The 25,171-nt window shown below is 38.5% G+C and overlaps 1 protein-coding gene across 1 annotated transcript in view; it reads right to left on the reverse strand.

The window, feature by feature from the left end:
• Positions 1 to 25,171, reverse strand: part of LOC137658397 (uncharacterized) — a 176,745-nt gene that overhangs the window by 104,176 nt on the left and 47,398 nt on the right. The window contains exons 11-17 of the mRNA XM_068393122.1: positions 23,952 to 24,073; positions 9,965 to 10,373; positions 9,408 to 9,593; positions 8,295 to 8,469; positions 2,074 to 2,254; positions 1,368 to 1,540; positions 941 to 1,012 (exon numbers count right to left, since the gene is read on the reverse strand). Coding sequence (XP_068249223.1) covers positions 941 to 1,012; positions 1,368 to 1,540; positions 2,074 to 2,254; positions 8,295 to 8,469; positions 9,408 to 9,593; positions 9,965 to 10,373; positions 23,952 to 24,073 — 1,318 coding nt within the window. The remainder of the gene's footprint in view (positions 1 to 940; positions 1,013 to 1,367; positions 1,541 to 2,073; positions 2,255 to 8,294; positions 8,470 to 9,407; positions 9,594 to 9,964; positions 10,374 to 23,951; positions 24,074 to 25,171) is intronic.

Genomic DNA, 25,171 nt, shown 5'->3' on the forward strand with positions numbered 1-25,171 from the left:
GAGATCCAGCATGAAACTCCAAACCAAACAACACAGCTGATTCATTGTCCAAATTAATAGCATTAAATTCCCACATCCTACAATGAGTAGCTATCCTTTCTTCTTGTATTCTCAAGTTGAGGAAAATCTAACTTCCTAGCTTCAAAAAGGGGACCATATTCATGACACTTATTCTGAACAATACACACTTAGCACAGACAAATGCAGTTCAAAATTGCTAATAAAATCTTATTTGACTTGCAATTGATGCAATAATGTGCTTTGGTTAATTTTATGGACATACCAAAGATTTCAAGAACATTAAGGCAAAACAAACCAAATTTCAGTGTTTTAGGAAAAAAGACAACATAAAAGACCAGAGCAATGACAAGTGTTGACCTTATATTTGACTTCCAGAATCTAAAGACCTCGATGGTACTAGTAGGAGAACACAGGGTTCATGCAGATAGATGACATTCCTCGCCATACGGATTGTAGGGAATTTGGCGGATTGGTTGCGGGTATTTTTTTTAAGACAAGAAGCTTTCTCTTTGAGAAAACAGTAATGTTAATTCTGGGTAAGCTTAATTGAAACGGTTGGTGACTATATATTCAATAAAATTTCGTTTTGCTGTTACATAACATGATATATGGTATTCTTATGCTGATATATCGAATAAAATATTTTTATCTATTGATTTAGTGTAATCTGAGAGGCATACTTTGGGAAAGGTACTTGTCTATTTAACTAAGTAATCCATATATATAATTTTGGTAGTGACTGCTTAATCTATAAATAAGACCGTATAATGGAGTTAATCAATATAAAAGAATCCCATTTCTTTCTATTTAAAATTTACTCCAAATCTAACCATATCAGAGAAGTGAAAAATACTAAATAAACATATCCTATACAGATATCAAAATTTATCTAGCAAACTATAACTTAAATAAAGCCTACCTTCATTTTTTATAGATCTTGAAATTCCTGCATCAAGAAGTAGGGGCTCAACATTCCCCACCGATTGGCAATCTGTGGAAAAATGATGAATTATGCTTGAGAAGTAGGTGTTGAAGAGATTGATACTGTTATAAGTAAATTAAGCTCTTGTGTCACACATGTAAGGACTTTTTGTCTCTTTTCTTAAGGCGTCATCCTGAATTGATGTTTGCTGTTCCCTGCTATACAACATGAATTTCCGTGGATACTGAAAATTGATATATAATGAATTCACGGGTCTCCCCATAAAGGATCAAATTGTTGGAAGTTAAACCCTTCAATGTTATTGAATGACTGCGAGAGTATGTATGATCGAAACTCATTACATAAATACAGTATGACATCAATATAAGGAAAACAAGATAGTATTATCATTCTTCTTCTATACCATTATAAGATGGATCATCAGTGGAACGACAGATCCCACAGAGGTCGACCTCGAAATTAGAGTTAGGTTTCCCATCACAGCCAAAGCATTTATTTTCTTTACCGCATTCTCCACACTGATCCTGTCCAGAAGTTTCTGGTAGGCCTGTTGTTCCTAACACACAAACGCCACATCTAAAAAAACAAAATTGATTGATTAAGAGAGAGAGAGAGAGAGAGAGAGAGAGAGAGAGAGAGAGAGAGAGAGACTAATATAGTATGATGAGTATTCTGGAATACAAATCTTAAAGAAATGCCAAGGAGGCTCCATACGTATTTTAAAGTTCACATATTAAAAGAAATACTCATAGATTCTCATGAATGTAATTTACATCATCACTTAGGAAATCTGTGATTACAAAACCTAGAGGGAATATGAAAACCAGTCAAGGCTAACTCAATATGTGGTGATAAAGATATATAAAAAACATCGTTATTCTCATTTATATAAGTATAATACAGAGAATATTAGGCAGAATAAAATATCAATTTAAAACCTAATTTTTTTTAATTATCATATTAAAAAATTTTAAAATTTTCCATCAATATTGTCATGAACTGTGATCACTGTGATATATAAATAGAAGTACCACAAATTTTCTCCTGCACAGAATACAATACATAAAGGATACAGAGCATTTAAAAAAAATAAAACATGCGCTACTCACTTATTTATAATTGCTCCTGAATTTGGTTCTCCATCACAATAAGAAACATTGGGATTATTTTTGGGGACACAGATGTTCTCCTTATTCAGAATGTTTTTGTTTCCACATTGGCCAGCACAGTCTCTTACGCTTTTCTTTCCAGTATTTCCTTTGATGCAAATATTGCAGTCATATTCAGCAGCTGAAAATAAATTTTAATATCAGTGCTAATGAAAGGGGATGAAGAGAACAAGATTTTTGGATATTTTTGTATTCAATATGTGGCAGTGTTTCCAAACTTGAACATATACTGTGTATAAACATAAACAGTCCTTAGCGGAAAAAAATTACAAGCATCAATTAGCCAATTGTACTGTACCAACCGTGTGTCACACGATCGTACATAGTAACGACATTTCTTTTTTTTGTAAATGTTAAGCTTTGTATCTTCGCTCTCCCTTCGCACTGACAGGGACCTGAATAAACATGTCTGTTTTTCTCACCATTAACTGTTAACAAAACTGGTTATCGATTGAACATGAAATTGCCCGTTATGTTTTTATGTCCTTTTTGCCTGGACTTGATGTATATATAAACTGATGTTCTGTAATAAAGTTACTCAGTTGCTTTCATCCTGCCTTCTCAGTCACAGCCTCTCATGGCCCGTCACAGTACCAACAGACTGCAAGTGAATCAAACTGCTGCTAAAGGCATTAAGAGCATTGTATATAATACCTTTCCACAAATTATGACCTAGTAATCGATTAAATAATTAAGTGCGGAAAAGCTGATTTTTAAACTAAAACCTCTTATTTGCATAGACATCTTTGAATAGTGAAATATTTTAGATTAAAATTAAAAACTTAATTCGTCTTTTAAAGAAATTAAACATAAAACCTTTCTTCCTTGCTGCAATATAACCTCTCGATGGGACCACTATATAGTATAGATATCCACCTGCCCTGTTCCTAGAGGTAAATACCGAAAGCATGCTTTGGGTGAGAAAAAAAAAAAAACATCTACACAGATCATTATTCAGATTAAGGTTCATAAGTCAGGACCTTTAGAAACCTTAGCACAGCACCCAAATTCTACTTAATCTTATTAGCTACAGGGTCTTTATGATTATAAAAGTTTTAAATACCTGTGCAATAACATCCTTAGTGTATGCTGGTTAAGTCTAATTCAACCTTTATTTAATTGATATATTCCTTCATAACATAAATTAACAATTTATACTCATAAAATAGGATAAGTTGGAACTTGAGCATTTTACCCAAGTTAGTACTAGTGTGATAAGAAAAACACCCCTCCTGCCACACTAAACAATTATTCTTACAGCTAATACTAATATAGTTTTTCTGTAGACTTTCTTTAGAAGCAAAATAAAGAATCTAAAGGGCCTCAATAACTCTTTTGCCCGCATAATGCGGCAAAAATCACAGTGCTAACTGAACCCCGTTAGGATTTGATACAGTACAATAAATGTTTGTTTCTTGTACAGATCTTGTCTGTTGAGATAAATTTTTTAGTAATACTGTCAGTAGTGGCTCGAAATCGAGAAAGGAAAGTTTTTAGGCCATAAAGGGAGTACGAGCATCATCCTCCCATTCAGCATTTCCAATATTTTTTATAGCTATATGGATTACTATTATCATGAGAAGACATGCAAATCTAGAACTTTCCTCTTCCAACATTACATCCACTACCCATGTCCTGGGATCTGGTATCGGATAGCAGAAGACATCTACTTTGTTGTTGAGACTAGTTGTAAACACGTCCACATTTTCTTGCCCCACCACTGCCACAAATCTTGGCATATTAAGGATTAGAGACATCATTCATTTAGAAGAATTTGAATCTCATACACAGCAGAATGTATCCTAGGTAGTGGTACTTTCAAAATAAACGACTATTACTCTACCAATACACGTTGCTCTACCTATACGAAAGAATTGTACATGGCCAGTAACTCCAGACAGTTGATGTTCATATGTTCATGAGTGATTCCCTCTGATTTGATATATGACTCTTGTCCATGGTTACAGTCCAATATGTGTTTGTTTCATCTGAGAAGAGAGAAAGATCTGGTATCAGAGCCTCCAGACTGATGCCCCTGTTAGATGATGTAGGATGTCATATTAAACCATATAAGTCATACCAGATCATGGATATATTAGTATCGTTTCTGGATTCAAAGTTGGCTCCAAAACGCGAGAGGTGAGTTTGTAAAGATCTCAGTCATAGCCGTCCCAGAAAAAAAAAGAAAAAAAAAGAAAAAAAAAAAAAAACATTTTTCAGAGGCCATAGTGCTAAGAGGTGGCATGCACATGTGAGCTGTCTAAGATTTTATTAAGCAGGAGCTCACTTTCAAAATGACTGCATTTCCTTCTCTGATTGAATATTTTAAAAAGGAATTGTTATCCTCATTCCCAAATAGGTAATTGGTTGAGCTTGTCATAGAATTGATCTCCGAATATTAGCAAGAATCTATAAACAATCCAGAATATTGAATATGAGTGTCATAGACCTGAGTATCAGTAACCAATATTCTATGTAAAACAGAAGCATAAAAATAGGAATCTGATACCCTTCTCTCGTTATACACACAACCCAAGGCTGTGTGTGCTTGAATTGAGGAACCCTGTAAACAAGCACTTTGCCAAAACTGAGAGATTCATGTTTTATTATATGTTTACTGTATAAGAAGTTATTAAAAGGTGATAAATCATACATCTCATGGCATCGATGTCAGTCCTGGTGTACAACCAGAGATAGCATATTCCTAACCTGTTAATAAATTTCCATCTCTATTTATCAGTCAACTGGTAGCGAAGTTTTGGGACATGCAGTTACAAGGAGAAAACCATGGATATCAAATGATACATGGGTTACTATAAAAAGGAGACAACAATAGAAAAATTGATTGTTGAGAGTTTTCGAGGAAGTAATGAAAATTACAAGGTAGAGCATGCTAAGTATTCCAGTATTGATGGTGAGGTCAAACCAAAGTTAAGAATGACTGGAGAGAATCTTTAGACAAGAGAGAAGATGAGGCCGACAAAGCTATGAATTCAGGGATTAGCTATGGTGTAAGAATCGCTCATAGAATTATTAGTGAAATCTCTATGGGAGCAAAGAAAAAGAAGCATATGCTCATCAAAACGAGAGATGGATCTGTTATAACAACAGAGAATGAGGAAAGGCAACATTGGATGGAACACTTTAGTGAGGTCATTAATAGGAGATAGGAATAATTTGATTGATATACCTAAAGCTAATGAAGATGTTGATGTGCCTATTAATGATAATGAATTCAGTGTGTTTGAAGTCAAAGTTGTCATTAAAATACTGAGGAGATGGAAAGCTCGTGGTTATGATGGAATAACTGCTGCGATGATACTGGCTGAAAATGAAGTAACCCCCAGAATTCTTACAAGATTATTTTGTAGAATGTAGCATGAAGAGGCAAAGCCTGATGAATGAGAATTAGGAGTGTTGGTGAAAATGGCAAAAAAGGGAGACCTGACGGATGGCAATAATTACAGAGGCATCACACTCATGTCAGTTGTCATGAAAATATATAGAATGCTTATTCTAAAGAGACTAGAGAGAAAGATTGATGAAAAGCTGAGAGATGAGAAAGCAGGATTTAGAAAAGGTAGAAGTTGTACTGACCAAATTTTCTTTTTGAGACATGGTGTACAGCAGTGCGTGGAATATAGAAATCCACTTTTGATGGCATTTGTGGACTATGAAAAAGCTTTTGATAGTGTGCACCTGCCAATTTTGTGGTGAGTCCTGCGTTATTATAGAATTCCTCTTAAATATGTAACTTTGATTAAGTCTGTTCATGAGACAAGCAAGTGTAAAGTTAATGATAGTAAAGCCCTAAAAAATGAATTTCCAGTGAACTGCGGACCACTAAAAGGGAATGTGTTGTCACCTATGTTGTTTATCCTCCTCATGGATTTTGTAATGCATAGAACAGTTGGAGATGGTGGAGAATGTCTGCACTGGATTGGTAATAGGAAATTAGCAGACCTAAAGTATGCTGATAATGCTATTCTTATTAGTAGAACACCACAGGATTTACAATACGTGCTTACCAGAATGTATGAAATATCATGCAAGGGTAGGCTCAAGATAAATAGAAGGAAGACAGAGATGATGAGGACGGAATATGCAATGGAAAATGAAATATCATTGGAGGGAGAAAGGATTAATGAGATAAAATCATATAAGTATTTAGGAACTATAATCTCCAATACAGGGCAACTAGAATTTAGAGTTTAGTGAAGGACTGAAAAAAGCAAATCAGACAATGGCTAGGTTAGGTAAAATTTCGAAATAATATCGCCTGAGATTACATATAAAAATCAGGCTATATATTAGTTTAGTGAGATCTGTGTTACTGTATGGCCATGAGTCGTGGTATGACGATGAAACAATCTCCAATAGATTTAGTAAATATGAGAAATAGCCCTCAGAAGAATATTAGGAGTTAAATGGCAGGAGAGCATTAGAAATGAAACTATAAGAGAGATTACTCGAGTGTGGTATGTGGATGAGATCAAGGTGAGGGGTAGATGGAGATGGTTCAGGCATGTTCTTCGCACTCCCCAAGAGAGATTAGCTTACCAAACGTTCAAATGGGCTCCACAAGGCACTAGAAGAGTTGGAAGACCCAGCCAAACATGGCTGAGAACTCTGAAACGTGAAGTGGGAGTTGATGAGCGGAGAAATGTTGAATTAAAAGCTCTCGACAGAGGCGACTGGCAAAATCTAACCGAGGCCCTTTGCGTAAATAGGCATAGGAGATGATGATAATGATTTACTTTTGGAAGATTAACCATGAAACCCTTAACCTTAGAGATCTCCACTAGAATTTAATCAGACAACAATAGTATATGTTTGTGACATGTCATTCATTACTGAAAACTCTCTATTCCGCTAAACTGAACATCCTGAATTCATGTTCTATGAAACGTTGCTATTGCTGAGTAACTGATAAGGAAGGCAATTGCTCATGGGAATATACCTTCTGTTAAATGAGACCTGATATAAAGACCTTAGGAAACACACCTCTTGGTTTGTCCAGTCTTGAGATATGAAGTCCAATAAAACAGTATTGAATCAGGAGAAATTCATTAGGGGGAAAATTCCAAATTCCCTAACTAAAACGTTTCTCTTTGGCAACCTTTGAAGTTCTGTCGGCAAGATCACAAGAAATATGTTTCTTTATTTTACCTGGTCAAATATCAAAACACCAACACGCTCTAAAATTTTGTCTTTAGAAAAAAAGGAGAGAAGGAAGGTAGATTCTTGCTTATAGGATTCACATCTGTATTATATTATGTCATACAAACCTAAGAGTTTTAACTTTTTAATCATTTTAATATCAGCACCTTTATTGATATCATACAAAGAAAAGCTATCAATTACTGCATTAGGAATAGTTAGGCTAGTACTTATAACATTAGGAGTAGTTATGCTAGTACTTATCAGGATCCTCTACCAATTTCACCAAGGAGGACTTTGAAAACATGAGTAACAACCCCAGATAACTATGGAGGATGTATACTTGTATCTTTGGTTATTACGTAATCAACAAATCCATCGGCAGATGCCTCATCAATAACACTCGGCGATGGGGTCATCAAAATTCTGACCTGATTTCCCAGTCCTACCCAAATATTGCCGTGTGCTTTTCCTTACTTTCTTTTAAATTATCCCCCAATAATATAAGATATATGTTAATTTTTCATCATTTGGGTTTTCGCATTGATGTAATGAATGACTCAAAGTAAGTATCGCTGGGAAAATACACCATGCGAGGATTAACAGTATAAAGATTTAAGCTAATCACTGGTACTTCAGCATTAATTAAATCTTACTATTCGAAGCCAAACACTTTGTCTATGAAATTAATTACTTTCAAGAGACTAAGAAATCAATTAGGCAATTGAATAGAAACTCAATTTAGATACATATAAAGTTTCATAAAAAATGCGACAACAGGTAAAACATCGAGACTACGTATGTTGACGTCTTGAAACCATTACATAAATGTATCCTTAATATGTCATTCAAAAGTAGAGTACAAGGAGAAAGTATCAGATATTAAAAAGGCATCTAAGCTTTCAGTTACCGATAGTTCTTCAGCAGATGACTTCTGTTCCATTTCTTTTGTCTTCTATTCTTAAAAAATATATTTTCAAATAGAAAATGAACATACTTACTCCCATTCAGGACTCCATTGCAGTCTAAACAAGAACTTCCATCACCACCGCAGACACCACAGGCATCGATTGTCTTTGGCCTACCAGAGGACACTTTGCTTCCACTACAGTCAGACCACTCGGCTGACATCACTGCCGGTGACCAAGACACACTGCCGTTGGCACATGAACCAGTCTGTAAGATACAAAGAAATGCTATAATCTAATTCCTGAAATTCGATTAACATATTTCAAATACATTGAGTACATTTCATAGTGTTCTCTGGAAGTTACAGATAATATTGTCAGTAACTTACAGATACACAGATTGATATCAACAGCAAATCTTAAGATGCAAAATGGGGTCAGATTTTGCTCTACATCATTTTTAAGTTTTACTGCAGAAATATTTCTTTCATAAAAAAAAAGATGAATTCGGAAAAAAAAGGAAACAGACATGTGTCTTCAACTGATAATTCTAATTAATTTGCTTTATATGATTCTGTTATCTGTGTGTGGGCCACAGAAATCAACGGTAAATGTCACGATATATAAGTTTGGATGTAAATAGTAATGTAACAGAATCTATAGATACAATTATAAAACGATTATAACAAAATATAGAAAATAAAACATTAAAATAATAAATTATTAGATATATTACGCTAATCTTATACAGAAGTATAACAATTAAGAAAAAAGGAAAACTAATGATTTATTTATAATCTTAAATTACATTAAAGTTCATGATAGGTGAGAAAATATGGAATTTGAAAAAAAAATATGCACAATGAAAACACCGTATGAAAGAAATTGGTGAAATAACTAATGAAATACATAGACACTAACCTATAAAGTAAAATGAAGTTTGTTAAACCTTGAGCATTGTAGGACTCACAATGGAAAATAAAATGCAAATGAAATAAAAATGAAACTACTGTATATGACATAACGTCAACGACAAAAAAAAAATAAATCCACATTATATGATTGAAAACTAGAGAATAAATTTATAGCATCCCTGGACAACTCAACAGTAAAATAAAAAGAAAATGAATACTCAGGAAACTGTGATTCAAGTGTAAGAGAGATGAGAATCTGGTCACTCTAAAAAGTTGCTTATGACACACTAACCTCTACGCAGTAATGTAAGCTGACATTAAGTTTGGTAACATCGTTGCTCCCTTTGGGTAATTCGGTCATGTCCCAGGCAGTAAACATGAGCTTTGTCTCAGACAGAGCTTTTTCCTTATCCCAGCCGCTCCCATTGATTGGATTAAATCGAAGGGATGCTGTTGCTGGTAAGCACAGTGCTTCAGTCTGGAATGTTTAAGCCATATTATACCTCTTGATGGAAAAATCTTACTTGAATTACTTTTACCAGCATTCAAATATTTTTTTCTCAATTCAAGAATGCATATCCAATTCAATATTTTTACTAGTGAATAATTTCTCAGGATAGCGATTATTATTTGTTTAGTCTATGTAATGTCTTTCAATAATAACAAAATCCTTTTACTATATGATAAAATGACAGCTAGGTTTTCATATTTTGACCAAAATGTAACATACTAATGAATAAAATATAAACTGATATAAGGATACAAAAATAATGGAAAGCGAAATGTGATTGAATAAAAAAGCTATAATACATATCAAAATGAGTTATATGGAAATAGTTAATCAGTTACCTTTGGATAGACTTTAGAGACATTCATATTTTCTGTTCCAAAACCAGAAAATTGGGCTTGTCCTGCATCTCGTTTTACCCTCTCGGTGTTTGAAGTGTCCTTTGTATTTTGATGGGTAGATTTTAATTCCCTTCTCTTTGATCTAGTTGTGCTTCTCTTTGATCTATCTGTACTCTTTAATATTTTATCATCTGGGAAGATAATTCCACCGTCTCCTCCTGTTTTACTTCCTGAAGGGTTATTAACATTAAAAACTTCGAAATCTGGTAGTTCTGTTGTTGTAGAATTTGACAAATTGCTATCTAGTGTAGCTATAAATCCACTGCCTGAGCCTAATTTGTTTTTAGGGCTTGATAAGCAGTCATTAGCCCCACTGTCACTCACAAGGGAAGCTAATAATCCTGCATCTCTGAAAATTTAAAGATTTTATGTTTAATCACTTACTTCAAGTGAAATAACAAAAATAGTATATGACCGTAACATTAATGGAATTTTTCTGTATAGCAAATAATTCTATATGGTATTATTATTATTATTATTATTATTATTATTGTTATTATTATCAATAGAAAAGCTACAACCTAGGTTGAAAAAGCAGAATGCTACAAGCCCAAGGGCCCCAACTGAAAAAGCAGCCCAGTGAAGAAAGGAAATAAGGAAATAGTAACTATACGTATTTATATATATATATATATATATATATATATATATATATATATATATATATATATATATATATATATATATATATATATATATATATATATATACATTTATATATACATATATATAAATATATATATATATATATATATATATATATATATATATATATATATATATATATATATATATATATATATATATATATATATATATATATATATATATATATATATTATATATATATATGTATATATATATATACATATATATATTACATATACATATATATATATATATATATATATATATATATATATATATATGAATGGAAAATACAAAATATTTTAAGATCAGGTTTAGTAAAATTTGGTAATCAAATCGACTGAAATTACATATAAAAATCAGGCTATATATCAGTTTCGTGAGATTAGTGTTACTAAATTATATTGACAGGAATTGTTGTCTAACAATGAAACAATATCAAAGAGATTGTGTATTCAGAAGAATATTGGGAGTTGAATGGTAGGACAGGATTGGAAATTAAATTATAAGAGAGATTACTCAATTGCCATATGTGGATGAGATCATGGTGAGGGGTAGATCGAAATGGTTTAGGCATGCTCTTCGTACTGACCAAACTTTCAAATGGGCTCCATAAGGCACTAGAGTAGTTGAAAGACCCACGCATACATGGCTGAAGACTATGAAGCAAGAAGTAGGAGATGATGAATGGAGAAGTATTGATTTTAAAGTTCAAGATAGAGGCGACTGGCGAAATCTAACTGAGGCCGAGGCCCTTTGCCTCAATTGGCGCGCGAGGCGATGATGATGATGATGAACAACGTTAAAAAAGATCATTCATATGTATTGTAGACTATAGAACGAGACAAAATAGAATTTACAAATAGTTTAAACTATCGAAGTTCCGTCGATACCACTGCCAATTTAGGAAAAACTTCCACAATCTACGATACTGTGTAGTACTGTATTGTGCTTTTTCATGGAGAAAACATTTCTGTTAGAATTAACTGCATACCCTTTACTACATACAGGATGGGACAGTCTGGGAAGATCTGAATGCAATGGATGATCTAAATTATGGAAAATCTTATGCAACATGCATAAAGAGAGAACTAATTGAACGACGGTGTCGGAGATTAACATCCAGATCAAATAAAGGGAATCTAATAGACCGCAAGTTTCTATCCAACAAATTAAGATGAGAGTCAGTAACTAACATCAGACAGCAGAGCAATACTCAAAAAAATAAATGTAGAACGAAATAATTCAAACATTTCTGCAGGATAGACTGATAACTAAAATTCTTAAAAGACTTTCTCAATAAGCCAGCTTTTTGTGTAACCGAATAAGAGATAGCCTAAATGTGCTTCTCAAAAGTAAATTTTCAATCAAGAATCACACCTAGAATGTTTTAATTAGTTGTATATAATTAAAGAGACATTGTCAATGCAAAGATCTGTATGTTGAGGAACCAAGGTCTTTGACCTACATTTAATCATACTTTGAGTTTTTATAGTTTAACTCCATGCCCTATAATTTGAATTATACACTATCTTAGGTAGATCTCTATTAGGTTGTTGACAAAATCATGTTAAAAAACAATTAAGCGGTAGTATAAAGTAACACCACAAAAAATCAAATTTTAAGATAAATATTCTGGATGTACTTTACACGCATATCCTTACATAAAGTATATAGTTATAAGTATAAACTTATACCCACATTCATGTGTGACAGGAGACGTGAATCAAAACACCAAAAAGGTATTTACTAGTGATTAAAACACAAAATCTATTACTACAATATTTTCAATTTCATACTGAATTTCTAATTATGAAATTTTGCAAAGTAATGCCCAAGTCTATGAGTAACGTTGCATACGAGAAAATTGGGATGTAAGCATACAAATTTGGTTTGAGTTACTAGTATTACATCAGCCTTCATCCTACATTTTTGGGCTCAGTCCATGTCATCCTGATGGAAGTTCCTTCTTAGTAGCTTCCTAGGTTATATTTAACTACAGGGATATATCCCAGACAATTTTATTAAAGGTATCCAGAATTCTAACTCCTGGCGAGAGTATCCCTTGTATTATCTTATAGGGATATCGCATAAGATCAGAGGATGTATTCTTGACACGCCACATAGCTATCTATACCCCTAATAGCGTTTACGCTTCGAGAAGGGAAAGTGGCAAGAATTGTAGGAGAGCCGTTATTAAGGCAACACTCCTACTTGTACTGTGATTGAGTGCCAGCACGCCGCCACGTGGCGCCATCTAGTCATTCTTTCATGTGTAGCGTTCCTGACCAGTTTTTATCCCGTGTTATCTCTCTCTATTTTGGATTGTTTTGCTTCGATGATGTCTTCCCCAGCCTCATCTGCTTCTGGAAAGTTAAGTACTATCTTTGAATTGTATAAATGTAAGCTCTTGCCAGTTTTTTCCTCGAAATAAGTTCGTATTTAACGTAACAAGAGCTGTTGCCAGCCGGATGGCGTCTTGGACGCGGTCGTTCTTTGCATGTTAATCGCTTTAACAGCTTTAGCAATTTAGCTAATTAGCTAGGAATTCTTATATTATGCCCTTGTTTTCGTGGATTTGGCAATTTTATGACCGAGCCTCACGAGTGCTAGGCTTCCTAGCATAGACACCATCACACCTCATGCATGATATAACCTTCCTGGTAAAGTTTTATTGAAGCTCAGGCAATATTTTATACAATTAAGATATTACTTCATAAAAATTTTCCTCTTCCAAGATAGTATACGAGAGAGTTCCGGTGACTGATTCTCACTGCGCCTAGGCTACCAGCCTAAGGGCTTTAATATACTTTCATACATGTCCCCGATTGCCCTTGTATCGTCTTTTAAGTGGAGACTGACACCTCCTATACCTTTTAAATCGATACCAATCTCCTTGCAAGATTTAGAGAAATTCCTCTTCCCTCTGACTAATCTAGGCTAACCCTAATTAGCTTTGCCTTGAATTGTATTCTGGCAAATCTTTACTGGGGTGTTCCTGCTTCTTTCTCTCAACCACTGAGCCGGCTTTGAGTTTAGGACGGGACATCAGAGTAACTTGTCTGTGATCGACAGCCGCCTGTCTTGGTGAACTGATTTCCCAAGCCAGGTTAGGTTGCCAATGCAGGAGGCTAGACCTCCCTAGGCCATACCCTGGAGGCGTTATATGATAATTCCTCCTCTCCATGTCCTAGCAGACAGTCCTGTGCCGGTAGGTCCTATGCCGAAGAATTTAATTCTTCCCTTACTTAAGGTCTCTGACACTAGATTCTGTTCCTCAGTTGAGACAGCGACCTGTGTGCCGCCTTCTCCCCTAATCAGACTAACACAACCTAGGGAACTGAATTCCCTGGCCCCTAAGGTTGTCTTTTCTATGGATCAAAATCTTTTAGGTTAGGTAGTGCCTTCTAGGTACTACCTCACCTACAGGACCCTTGCCCCTCCCCTGCTGTCCTTTAGTGTTGGCCTAGCCTTCACACACCCTGGCCATCATTCTAAAATCGACCCTATGGGTAGTTTGTGGGATTGGCTTGGGGTTCCCTGTCTGCCGCCGGCCGAACCAGCTGCCGGCAGGGATCCCCCCACTATCTTTAGAGTGTTCTTCAGTCCTCCCTTGGACTGCCTTCCATAGCCCTACTATCAATATGGATGGACTATGGTTGGATGGAAGCCCGACTATAATTCCTCCTTCCATATGAACCCTCATTCCGGATGAAGGTCTGCAAAGCTGTGCATTTGCTTTCCCTCCTCCCCCCCCCCCCCCCCATCCATGCTTTTATCTTTCCATCATCCCTGGCCCGGCTGCCGGCATCTTACAGCTGCCGGCGGCCAACTCGGACGACTGTCCACTGTCAGATTGCTCTGCCGCCGCTTGCCATGGGGTACCGTTGATCGGCGACCCAACGGCAACCGGCACACACTGGCCGACTGCCGGCAACTATGTTGACTGCCGGCAGCCAGTCATCCAAGTCTGTAGACATTCTTCCCGCCGGCTGCCGGCGGGTCCACCTTGATAGAGGGAACCCCCGGCGGCCGGCGGCGGAGCAACTGCCGGCGACCTACCGTCCTTTATCTATGAAGGCAGTATATACCTTTAATAGCCAAGGGCAGTGCCGGCATATGCCGGCAGGCACTACAGTACTGACTACAGGGGTCGTAGTCACTGCGATATTGATTACAGTATTCCGCATGACACATACTGCTGTATGGTCTGTGCTCTGGCCCATGCAAAAAATTTTCTAACCTATAAGGTGCTTCATGGGCAGCCTATTGTGAGACCACCACTCCTAGAGAGTGATTCTCTCTGTTGAATTAATGGTCGATAACCATTTATTAAAAATCCCTAATATTGGACCTTAGAAGAAGGTGTTAAAATTACACTTCATATCCAATGATATTATCTTCCCATCTAATTCGTTAAGAATTTTGTGTTCAATATTGAAGGAAGTCATAGCAATGGGCTGGAAAGGAACCACATGTGGGTGTCTTCCCTTTTTCCTTAGCTTACTCTATCCTAAGCTAATTAAATGACTTTTATTACACTGTATAATGAAATTCTGAGATTTTCACCGAATACTTATATGCTTTTCTTTCTTTACAGGAGGAGCATCCCGAGTGCGGGAACCACTTCTGCAAGGTCCGCAGTAACAACTTCTGCGGCCACGACATGTGCAGAACCCATGCGCGCTGCGCAATTACGAAGGGATCTCTAAAATACTGGGACCCACAGGTACGTACCGTTTGTGATAAACTGGTAAATGAGGCTTTTGATGATCAGAAGTTCACAGAGTCAAGGGATGCAGCAAGAGAGACGCTGCCAAAATGGGTTAGAGGTTTCCAGAAGAACACCACTGGCCCATACCTTCCTAATGAGAAGATGAGGGCTTGTCTGTTCCCTAGGGCATCTTCGGATGCAGTTGTTCCCTAAGCTCAACCTGAGATTCCCCTCGTCTAGATTCCGATAGAATCTGATGTATCCGATGCCTTAAAGGACATCCAACTTGAAGACAACATGTCAGTTGTCTCCGAGGAGACGGAGCTTAGTCTCCTAGCAGAGGAGCAGGAGCAGGAGACTGTCTTACTTCCTGAAGGCGAAGTTGAGAGAGCCGAAACTATTTCGGTTTCATCGGCTACGGTGGCTGAGCCTGTCCCATCAACTTCTTCTGCCCCCCCCCCCCCCCAGCTAGACACGATCAGTCATATGCTGCATTCGCTTTTGTCCATATTCCAGGACATGAAAAAACAGTTGTCATAGAAGGAGGTTTCTCTACGGACCGAAATGCACCAGCTTGTGTCCTCACGTTTAGCCCCCAAAAAGCTAAACGTCAAAGAACTTCCCGCCTTTTCTGACATCAATCCTTGGAGGTATGCTGAGCACATGCCTATGTCAGGGGGGAAGATCTTCCTCTCCAAAAAACTGGGCACTGTCCCAGTAGATGACATAGAGTTCTGGCCCAGTAAAGGGGCCTATCCGGATTGTTACGTCCGCTTGAGGACGGTACCCCCTTCCAAAGAAGAAACCGAGCTGAAAGAGGTCATCATTCTAGACCTCCCAAGGCACAGGCCTTGTTTACCAAAACCTTGAAGGAGAGGGCCTTCACTCAGCAAGAAGCACCCATCCTTCATTGCTGCTTCTTCCCGTGCCTTCCCCTTTATGGAGAAAGGGTTCAAGGAAGCCTTAAAGGCAGTCGAGGCAGGGAAACCTTGCCCTACACTCGAATAGTGTAGACCCATTTCCCTCGCCCTACCATCCGATGATGCGGACTGGAAGGATGTTTACAACACCTTCTCAGTCGGGAAGCTGGAGGCTGACATTGCCGGACGTCAGTTCGGAGAAGACCTCCCAAAGTTGTCAGACTTTCATCTGCGCAAGGAGCAGGAAACGAAAGAGCGACTTGCCGCCTCTATGTCTCTACAGACCGAACAAGAGACGATGGCAAGTGTCCCAGATACCCCGGATATGTACATGGTCTTTGCCAAAGCTCATTTGGCAACGGTCACCAAGGACCTGTACAACTTCATTAAAGCCCGTCAGACTTGCAGAGAGTTCGTGTTCGCCTCGGCTGCAGTGAGGCACGAACCGAGGAAGCTGATAGCCTCCAACATCTGGGGAAAAGACCTCTTCCCGAGTGAAGTGGTCAAAGAGGTCGTAGACAAAGCCGCAACGGAGAACAGAAATCTCCTCTCCAAATGGGGCTTGTCCTCCAAGAGAAAGTCTTCCGCTGAAGACGGTCCCCAGCCGAAAAGGAAGACAAAACGACCTAGAGTGCCCTCTCGCCCCCCAGACAGTGGCACAACCACCCACCACTTTTCAGCTGGTGCCCCAACAAGTGGCGACTCAGTCGTCCATCTTCACCCCAGCCTTTGAAAAGCAATCGACGACCTTTCAGCCGAAGTTTCGAGGTTCCTTTCGAGGTTCCTCTAGATGCCCCTCCAGAGGTAGGGGCAACAGAGGTGGACATGGCCAAGGAGGCAAGCCCTCCACCCAGCACTCCAAGTGAGATGCTACCGGTAGGAGGGAGACTTCTCCTCTTCCGGGATTGCTGGACCTTCGATACCTGGGCCCACAGCCTAATCAAGAACGGACTGGGGTGGAGTTGGAATGCAACTCCACCAAACTTCCCTCAATTCTTCCAACATTCAACCCCCATATCGGAAGAATACGTTCAGGAACTCTTAGACAAAAGAGTTGTAAGGAGGGCAAAGTCCATCAAATTCCAAGGAAGGCTGTTCTGTGTTCCGAAGAAAGACTCGAAAAAGCTCAGAGTCATTCTGGACTTATCACCACTCAACAAGTTCATAGTGAACAACAAGTTCAGAATGCTAACGCTCCAACACATAAGGACCCTACTGCCCAAACAGGCATACACTGTCTCCATAGACATGGCGGATGCGTACTGGCATGTTCCGATCAACCGCCAAGTTTCCCCCTACCTAGGATTCAAGCAGCAAAAAAGACAGAACATCTTCAGAGCCATGCCCTTCGGACTATACATAGCCCCAAGAGTATTCACAAAGCTTGCGAATGCAGTCATTCGTCAACTACGCCTAAAGGGAGTTCAGGTGATGGCCTACCTGGACGACTGGCTGGTGTGGGCAGCATCCAAAGAAGAGTGCACGCAAGCCTCCAAGGAAGTGATCCAGCTCCTAGAACACCTAGGATTCAAGATCAACTTAGAAAAGTCTCGACTATCTCCAGCTCAGAAGTTCCAGTGGCTGGGTGTCCACTGGAACTTACAGTCACACTGCCTCTCCATTCCACCAAACAAGAGGAGAGACAGGGGGATCTGTCAAGAGACTCCTTCAATCTGCCAGGATATCAAGAAGGCAACAGGAGAGAGTGTTGGGGTCCCTCCAGTTTACCTCAGTGACAGACCCAGTATTGAAAGCTCAATTAAAAGATGCATCAGGAGTTTGGCGAAAATGCGCATCAAACGCTTGAAGAGATCTGAAAAGACCGATACCAACTCGTCTGCGATCCCTCCTCAAGCCATGGTCGGAGGCCAAGTGCCTAAAGAAGAAGATACCCTTACAACCGCCTCCACCGTCGGTCACCATTCACACGGATGCCTCAAAAGAAGGGTAGGGAGGCCACTCTCACCATCGGAAAGTCCAAGAAAGCTGGTCCTCCCTCTTCAAGACCTTCCACATCAACATTCTGGAAGCCATGGCAGTTTTTCTCTCACTGAAAAAACTGAAACTTCGCTGCTCAATCCACATCCGACTGGTACTAGACAGCGAGGTTGTAATGAGATGCCTGAATCGACAGGGCTCGAGATCGCCTCAAATCAATCAAGTGATATTGGCCATCCTCCGGCTAGCGCAGAAGAAGAGATGGCACTTGTCAGCAGTTCACCTTCAAGGGTTCCTCAATGTGACGGCGGACGCTCTATCCAGGCTCAACCCGATAGAGTCAGAATGGTCCCTAGACGCAAGATCATATTCCTTCATCTTACGCAAAGTCCCAGGACTGCAGATAGACCTCTTTGCAATGAGGGACAACAAGAAGCTACCCCAGTATGTAGCCCCGCACGAGGATCCTCTAGCGGAAGCAATGGCCATGATGTCTCTAGACTGGAACAGATGGTCCAAGATCTACCTGTTTCCTCCAACCAACCTTTTGCTGAAAGTCCTCAACAAACTGAGATCCTTTCAAGGAATAGCAGCAATAGTAGCCCCCAAATGGCCCAACAGCGTATGGTTCCCCCTGATAACGGAACTACGCCTGAAGGTGATCCCGTAGCCAGATCCAGTTCTGACTCAGCAAGTGCAGAAGTCGACTGTCTCAGCTTCATCACAGAAAACCCATAACCTTCATCTCATGATTTTCTCACCTTAGCAGTCAAGAAAAGGTTTGGGATTTCAAGGGACAGTATTAACTTTCTAGAAAAATACAAGTCAAAATCAACGAGAAGACAGTACGAGTCTTCCTGGAAGGGGAGCGATCCAAAAGAGCTAGGTCCAATAGAGCTAGGCCCAAAAGAGCTAGTACAATTGAGCTAGTGCGACAAAATAGCTAGTTCCATAATAGCTAGTACCAAAATCGCTATTGTGACAAAATAGCTAGTAGTACATTTGAGCTGGTTCAAAAAGAGCTGTTAACCAAAATAGCTTGTTTCGAAAAAATGTAGTGTTGCTAAAGCAGTGTGTGTGTGTATATGTGTGTGTGTGTGTGTTTACGTTGATTACTGAGGTAGAAAGCAAAAAATATATAGTAGATAAATCATTATTCGATGGGAAATAAGGGTATTCTTCTTCCTCTTCTCTGTCGTCTACCTATGTATGTGTCTTCGAAATAGTCATATAATATTTGCATTTCTTCATCCAATTGCAGACGTTCGAGGTCTTCATTTAGCTCTTCGAATGCATCTGTCACTTCATCTGGATTTAGAAACGCTAAAGCAGCCAGCATCTTACAATAAAGACGGCAGTTGGCATCAGATATATAGCTATTTGATAATCCCGTGACTTGTATTTTTCTCCATATTGACTGTGATAGATGAAAGAAACATCCATTTATGTTTGCATCAGGATACACTGTCATGAAAACATTGATAGCAGACTTTTCAAAATCTAAGGTTACGTTTTCAGGGTCACAGTCTGGGCGTTTGTCTTTCAAAATCTGAAATACTCGTTCATACGTTGACTCTGCCTTATCAGGCATCATAACAAACACATGGAAAAAGATAGTTTTCTCTAACAACATGGATCGTATATAATTGATAAAATAATCTAGGAACGACTTTGAAAGTGCCATCACACATCCATATTTTTGAATTAGCAAGTTGATGGAGCATATGCTGGCTTGCAAATATGATTATTCGTTTTGAATCACTTGTTACATCACTCAGTAGGAAGGGTTCTGTATTTCCGTTTAAAGTAAAAGTTTTAAATTCTTCTGGAATTATCAATTCGTTAATTGATAAAGGTTCAGGAAAATGGCCTTCAACCTTACGTCTACGTTGAATACGTTTTTGGAGCGCTCTTTTTTTAGGGACATTAGCCATTGCTTCATCATCCAGCTCTTGTACTACAGCAGCAACAACTCTTCGAGGTGGTGCACTACAATTTAAAGCTTGCTCATTCATTTTCCCTAAAGCAATTCTAACACTTTGCCTCGCGGGATCTGGGGCATGATTATGTTCTTGTCCAATTTTTACTTCACACTTTTCTTGGTAGTTCGGCGCAGTTTTCAATGTTCCTCTACAATCCTTCATTACACATCTCCAGTTCTGGCTGGTTTTGTTCGTTGTATTTTTTCGGTACAAATATCCATCGTAGCTAAGTAAATCTTTTCCCCTCTGGGACTTTATAACTTCCATGATGAAGGGTGGAATACTACTAACTTTTTTCTCCATAGATAAGAAAAAGATTAAAAGAAAAAATTAAGTAGAAATAACATTCCATTTTCTTGAAACTAGTTATTTTTGGTTAACAGCTCATTTTGTACCAGCTCAAATGTATAACTAGCTATTTTGTCACATTAGCGATTTTGGTACTAGCTATTATGGAACTAGCTATTTTGTCGCACTAGCTCAATTGTACAAGCTCTTTTGGGCCTAGCTCTTTTGGACCTAGCTATAATGTCGCACACTCCCTGGAAGAAATGCGTCACCTTTGTCAAGGCAAAGAAACCAAAGGAGATTTCAACGGATTTCTGTTTATCCTTCTTCATCCATCTCCATGAACAAGGTTTAGCAGCCAACATGATTGCCACGTGCAAATCTGCCCTGGCCAGACCCTTGCTGTACGCCTTCCAGGTGGACTTCTCCCACGATATCTTCAACAAGATTCCAAAAGCCTGCGCTAAACTTCTGCCCGCAGCTCCTCCGAGGCCCATTTCATGGTCCTTGGATAAGGTTCTTCACTTGGCATCAACCTTGAACAACGAAGACTGCTCTCTAAAAGACTTGACTCAAAAAGTGATATTCTTATTTGCACTAGCCTCAGGAGCCAGAGTTAGCGAAATAGTGGCCCTCTTGAGGGATGATGGCCACATTCAGTTCACAGACTGCGGAGAACTGAACCTTTTTCCGGACCCAGCGTTTCTCGCCAAGAACGAGCTGCCCACTAAAAGGTGGGGTCCCTGGAGAATCTGCCCTCTGAAGGAAGAAGCATCCCTATGCCGAGTGGAATGCCTAAAGGTCTATCTTCGTAGAACTTCAGACTTTAAGGGAGGTCCGCTTTTCAGGGGAGAAACATCAGGATCAACATTAACCTTAAAACAACTAAGGGCGATGATCACCTATTTCATTCCCAGAGCGGATCCGGACAGTACACCCGCAGGTCATGATCCGAGAAAAGTTGCTTCGTCTCTGAATTTCTTTCAAAATATATCTTTTGAAAGTCTTCGCACTTACACTGGATGGAAGTCATCCAGGGTCTTCTTCAAGCATTACGCGAAACAATTACAGGAGATCAAACACTATGTGTTGGCAGCAGGTAGTGTACTAAAACCTGCCACTTGATTTCTGCGAAGAACAGTGCACTAATTGGGACTTTTTAGTGAAGGGTGTACATGAATAGACTCTTACGGTGTATCATGTTGAGTGATGTGTCTAGTGCATGACACTATACTGTAGACTGTTCTAATTACACGGGTGATATTAAGCATAAAAGACTGACACATGTGCCATGCATATTCATATGCAAGTGTTCCTTGTAACAACAGAATCCATAGTGAAATATTCCATATTTCCCATACAGTGGCTTGTGTTTCCTTTTCAGATGAAACTTTATTAAATTTTCTGTTATTACTAATTATGCTTTCACACAGATATTTTTAGTGAAAAATGTGATTGATTGTACATGTTACAACCCTGATTTCTATATTCTATTTGTTAATAAACATAGTTAGGAATCTTTGCATCTCATTTCGCCCCAAATATCCTAAACCATACAAATAAAGGTTGTTAGAGCGTCTTTTTATCCTCTTATTTTGGAAAAATATTTAGAACAAAGGTTATTACTGTTCTAAGCAAAAAATCATCAGAATATATGTTATGCTATTGAGTTCAGTCCCTAGTAATGACTGATTGTACCAACCTGTTTACCTTACTGATTTACAGTTTCCTACATGATTGTAAATCTGTCTATCTTGTCTCCAATGAACAAACAGACTCGGGAGGTATCAGTAACCTACACAGATCAATTCCATTCAGAGTACAAACTTTGCTTTATGTATATGAGGAAACTAATATACAACTTGTTTGCTAGACCTGTTCCTTGAACTCACAATCCTCGGGTTTTTTCCTAGAGTCTTCCAAGACTCTTCCCTGTAGGGGGCAGGAAGCACTGACATAGTCCATGATCAGTTGAATGGTGTATGACGGTAACACCAGGTGTCTCTGGGTCTAGACAACCAAGGAAAATTTATCTCAAGATGATCGGCACTATTGAAAATCCCCAGATACATTAATGCTCTGGTAAACTTCCATCCGGACGACATGGCCTGAGCCCCAAAAACGGATTTTGAGCAAAGCGAAAAATCTATTTTTGGGAAAGGATAAATGAATCCCTCCCTAATGTACTGTATCTGTAGCACCTCATTAACGCTACAAAGAATGACTAGATGGCGCCACGCGGCGGCATGCTGGCGCTCAATCTACAGTACGAGTAGGAGTGTTGCCTTAATAACGGCTCTCCTACAATTCTTGCCACTTTCCCCTCTCGAAGCGTAAACGCTATTTGGGGTATAGATAGCTATGTGGCGTGTCAAGAATACGTCCTCTGATCTTGTGCGATATCCCTATAATATAATACAAGGGATACTCGCGCCAGGAGTTAGAATTCTGGATACCTTTAGTAAAATTATCTTGGATATATCACTGTAGTTAAATATAACCTAGGAAGCTACTAAGAAGGAACTTCCATCAGGACGACATGGCTACCTCACCCAAAAATAAATTTTTCGCTTCGCTCAAAATCCGTTTTGGGTTTTTTTCTGGACAAGTGCTATACGAACGAGACTATTATGCAATGAGCAGAATTTCTTGGGTGTAATGAAATACTATCTGAAATTTTCTAATTATTATGCTTTATATGTTTGATATGAATTCAGATATGACTCTATGAATATTATATATATATATATATATATATATATATATATATATATATATATATATATATATGTGTGTGTGTGTGTGTGTGTGTGTGTGTGCATTCAGTTATAATACTAAGCCTATGCCTAAAAGAAGTCGGACATGACTCGTTGGTAACATCTTTTTCATCATAATTTTCCTATAGAGGAGAGGGCAGACGAATGCCTCTAGGAAGGCTTATTTTGCAGGAAGGGAATTGGTCGAAAGCTTTTGAAGAAGGAAAATTAAAAGTGGCAGTGTTAGGGTAATTAAAATTCGACGTTCAGCAAATAATATGCCTGTAAAGGCACTGTGCCATATCGCGACACTCTGAAAAACTTTCAGTGGGAACTCATCGGATTGGCACACTGGCTACAGTTCCTGACACATAAAATAAACAAAGTGAATGCTCGCTAGGTACAGAACGTTTGCTTGACCTGTCCAGCGCATACACTGTTGCTATCTATTTTCTGTATATATTTTCAATTAAGTCTAGCACCTGTCCTCACTCAAATGCAATTCTTGTTTTCCTTGGATGATGCCTCGATATTCAGAAAATATTTCCGCAAAATTAGTATAGGGGTTACACAAACGAATGACACCAGAGTACGTAATTGGATAGACAGGGCTAATATTGTCCTTTAATCGGCTTTTATTGTAATCTGAAATCTATGGAAAATTACTCTTAAAATACACACCTGATAGCACTCTTTATGTTACAATCCAATTGTTTTTTTATGCTTTTCAAATCAATTAAACCTTGATAGGATGGAGGCACTCCAAGGTCTTTAGGCAGTGGGTCGTCTTCTAGATCTGCTATCTGAAAAGTAAAGGGCATTCTAATCACATGGAGAAAATGTGTTTAGATAATTTTTATTGAATAAAACAAAGTGTCAACAGTTAAAAATTTTTCAAAAATATGTAACATACCGAATTTTTCCATCATACAATTAGGCCTACTGTAGTTGTCATTATTTTTTTCCTTGTTATACAAACCTTGAGCCTTTTAATTAAAATGGGGAAATGTCTTCAGCGTCGTTGGAACGGCCATTGAATTGTTAGGAACTAGGTTGGCCCAGGCACCAGCCACCCGTTTGGATACTACTGCTCGAGAGTTATCGCATCATTTGACTCCAGATAGTACTACACTGTAGCTCTTCCTGGTTACGGCTCATCTTTCATTTCCCTACACATGCATCAAATAGTCTGGCTTATTCTTTACATAATCTCCTCTTTCTTTATACATCTGACAACACTAATTTAACCGAACAATTCTTCTTCACTCAAGTGGTTATCTATACTCCATTTCTTTTAGCGATGCATATTTGCACCGACTCGCAGCGGTGCCCTTTTATCTCGGAAAAGTTTCCGGATCGCTGATTGGTTGGACAAGATAATTCTAACCAATCAGCGATCAGGAAACTTTTCCGAGCTAAAACGGCACCGCCGCGAGTCGGTGCAAATATGCATCGCTAAAAGAAATGGACTATAGTGCACTGTAATTGTTGACAGGCAACTTTCGGTGGGGGGTAGAAGACTCTTCATCTATAGTAAGCAGCGCTTTTAGAAGGACACAACAAAATCAAACCAGTGTTCCCTAGTCTTAGGAAGTGCCATAAACTCTGCACCAGGGCCTTCATTGTCTTAGGTTAGAGTTCTCTTGCTTGAGGGAACATTCAGGCACACTATTTATCTGCTCTCTCTTCCTCTTGTTATTTTAAACAATGTGTTGGGCATGCTTAGTAGAAGGCCACGGATGCCTGAATTTATCTAGACGTTATCTTTTCCTTAGCTGTTCCTTTATCGTTCTCTCTAGTATTTATTTTCCAAACCATCGTTACTATCCTCCCTTCAGTTGAAGTTTCTTTTCTAGAGAATACTAAGCCATGCATTGTGTGTCAGCTCTGCCATGTTGGCC

Source organism: Palaemon carinicauda, chromosome 1 (genome assembly GCF_036898095.1).
Source record: "Palaemon carinicauda isolate YSFRI2023 chromosome 1, ASM3689809v2, whole genome shotgun sequence".
Classification (NCBI taxonomy): Eukaryota; Metazoa; Arthropoda; class Malacostraca; order Decapoda; family Palaemonidae; genus Palaemon; species Palaemon carinicauda.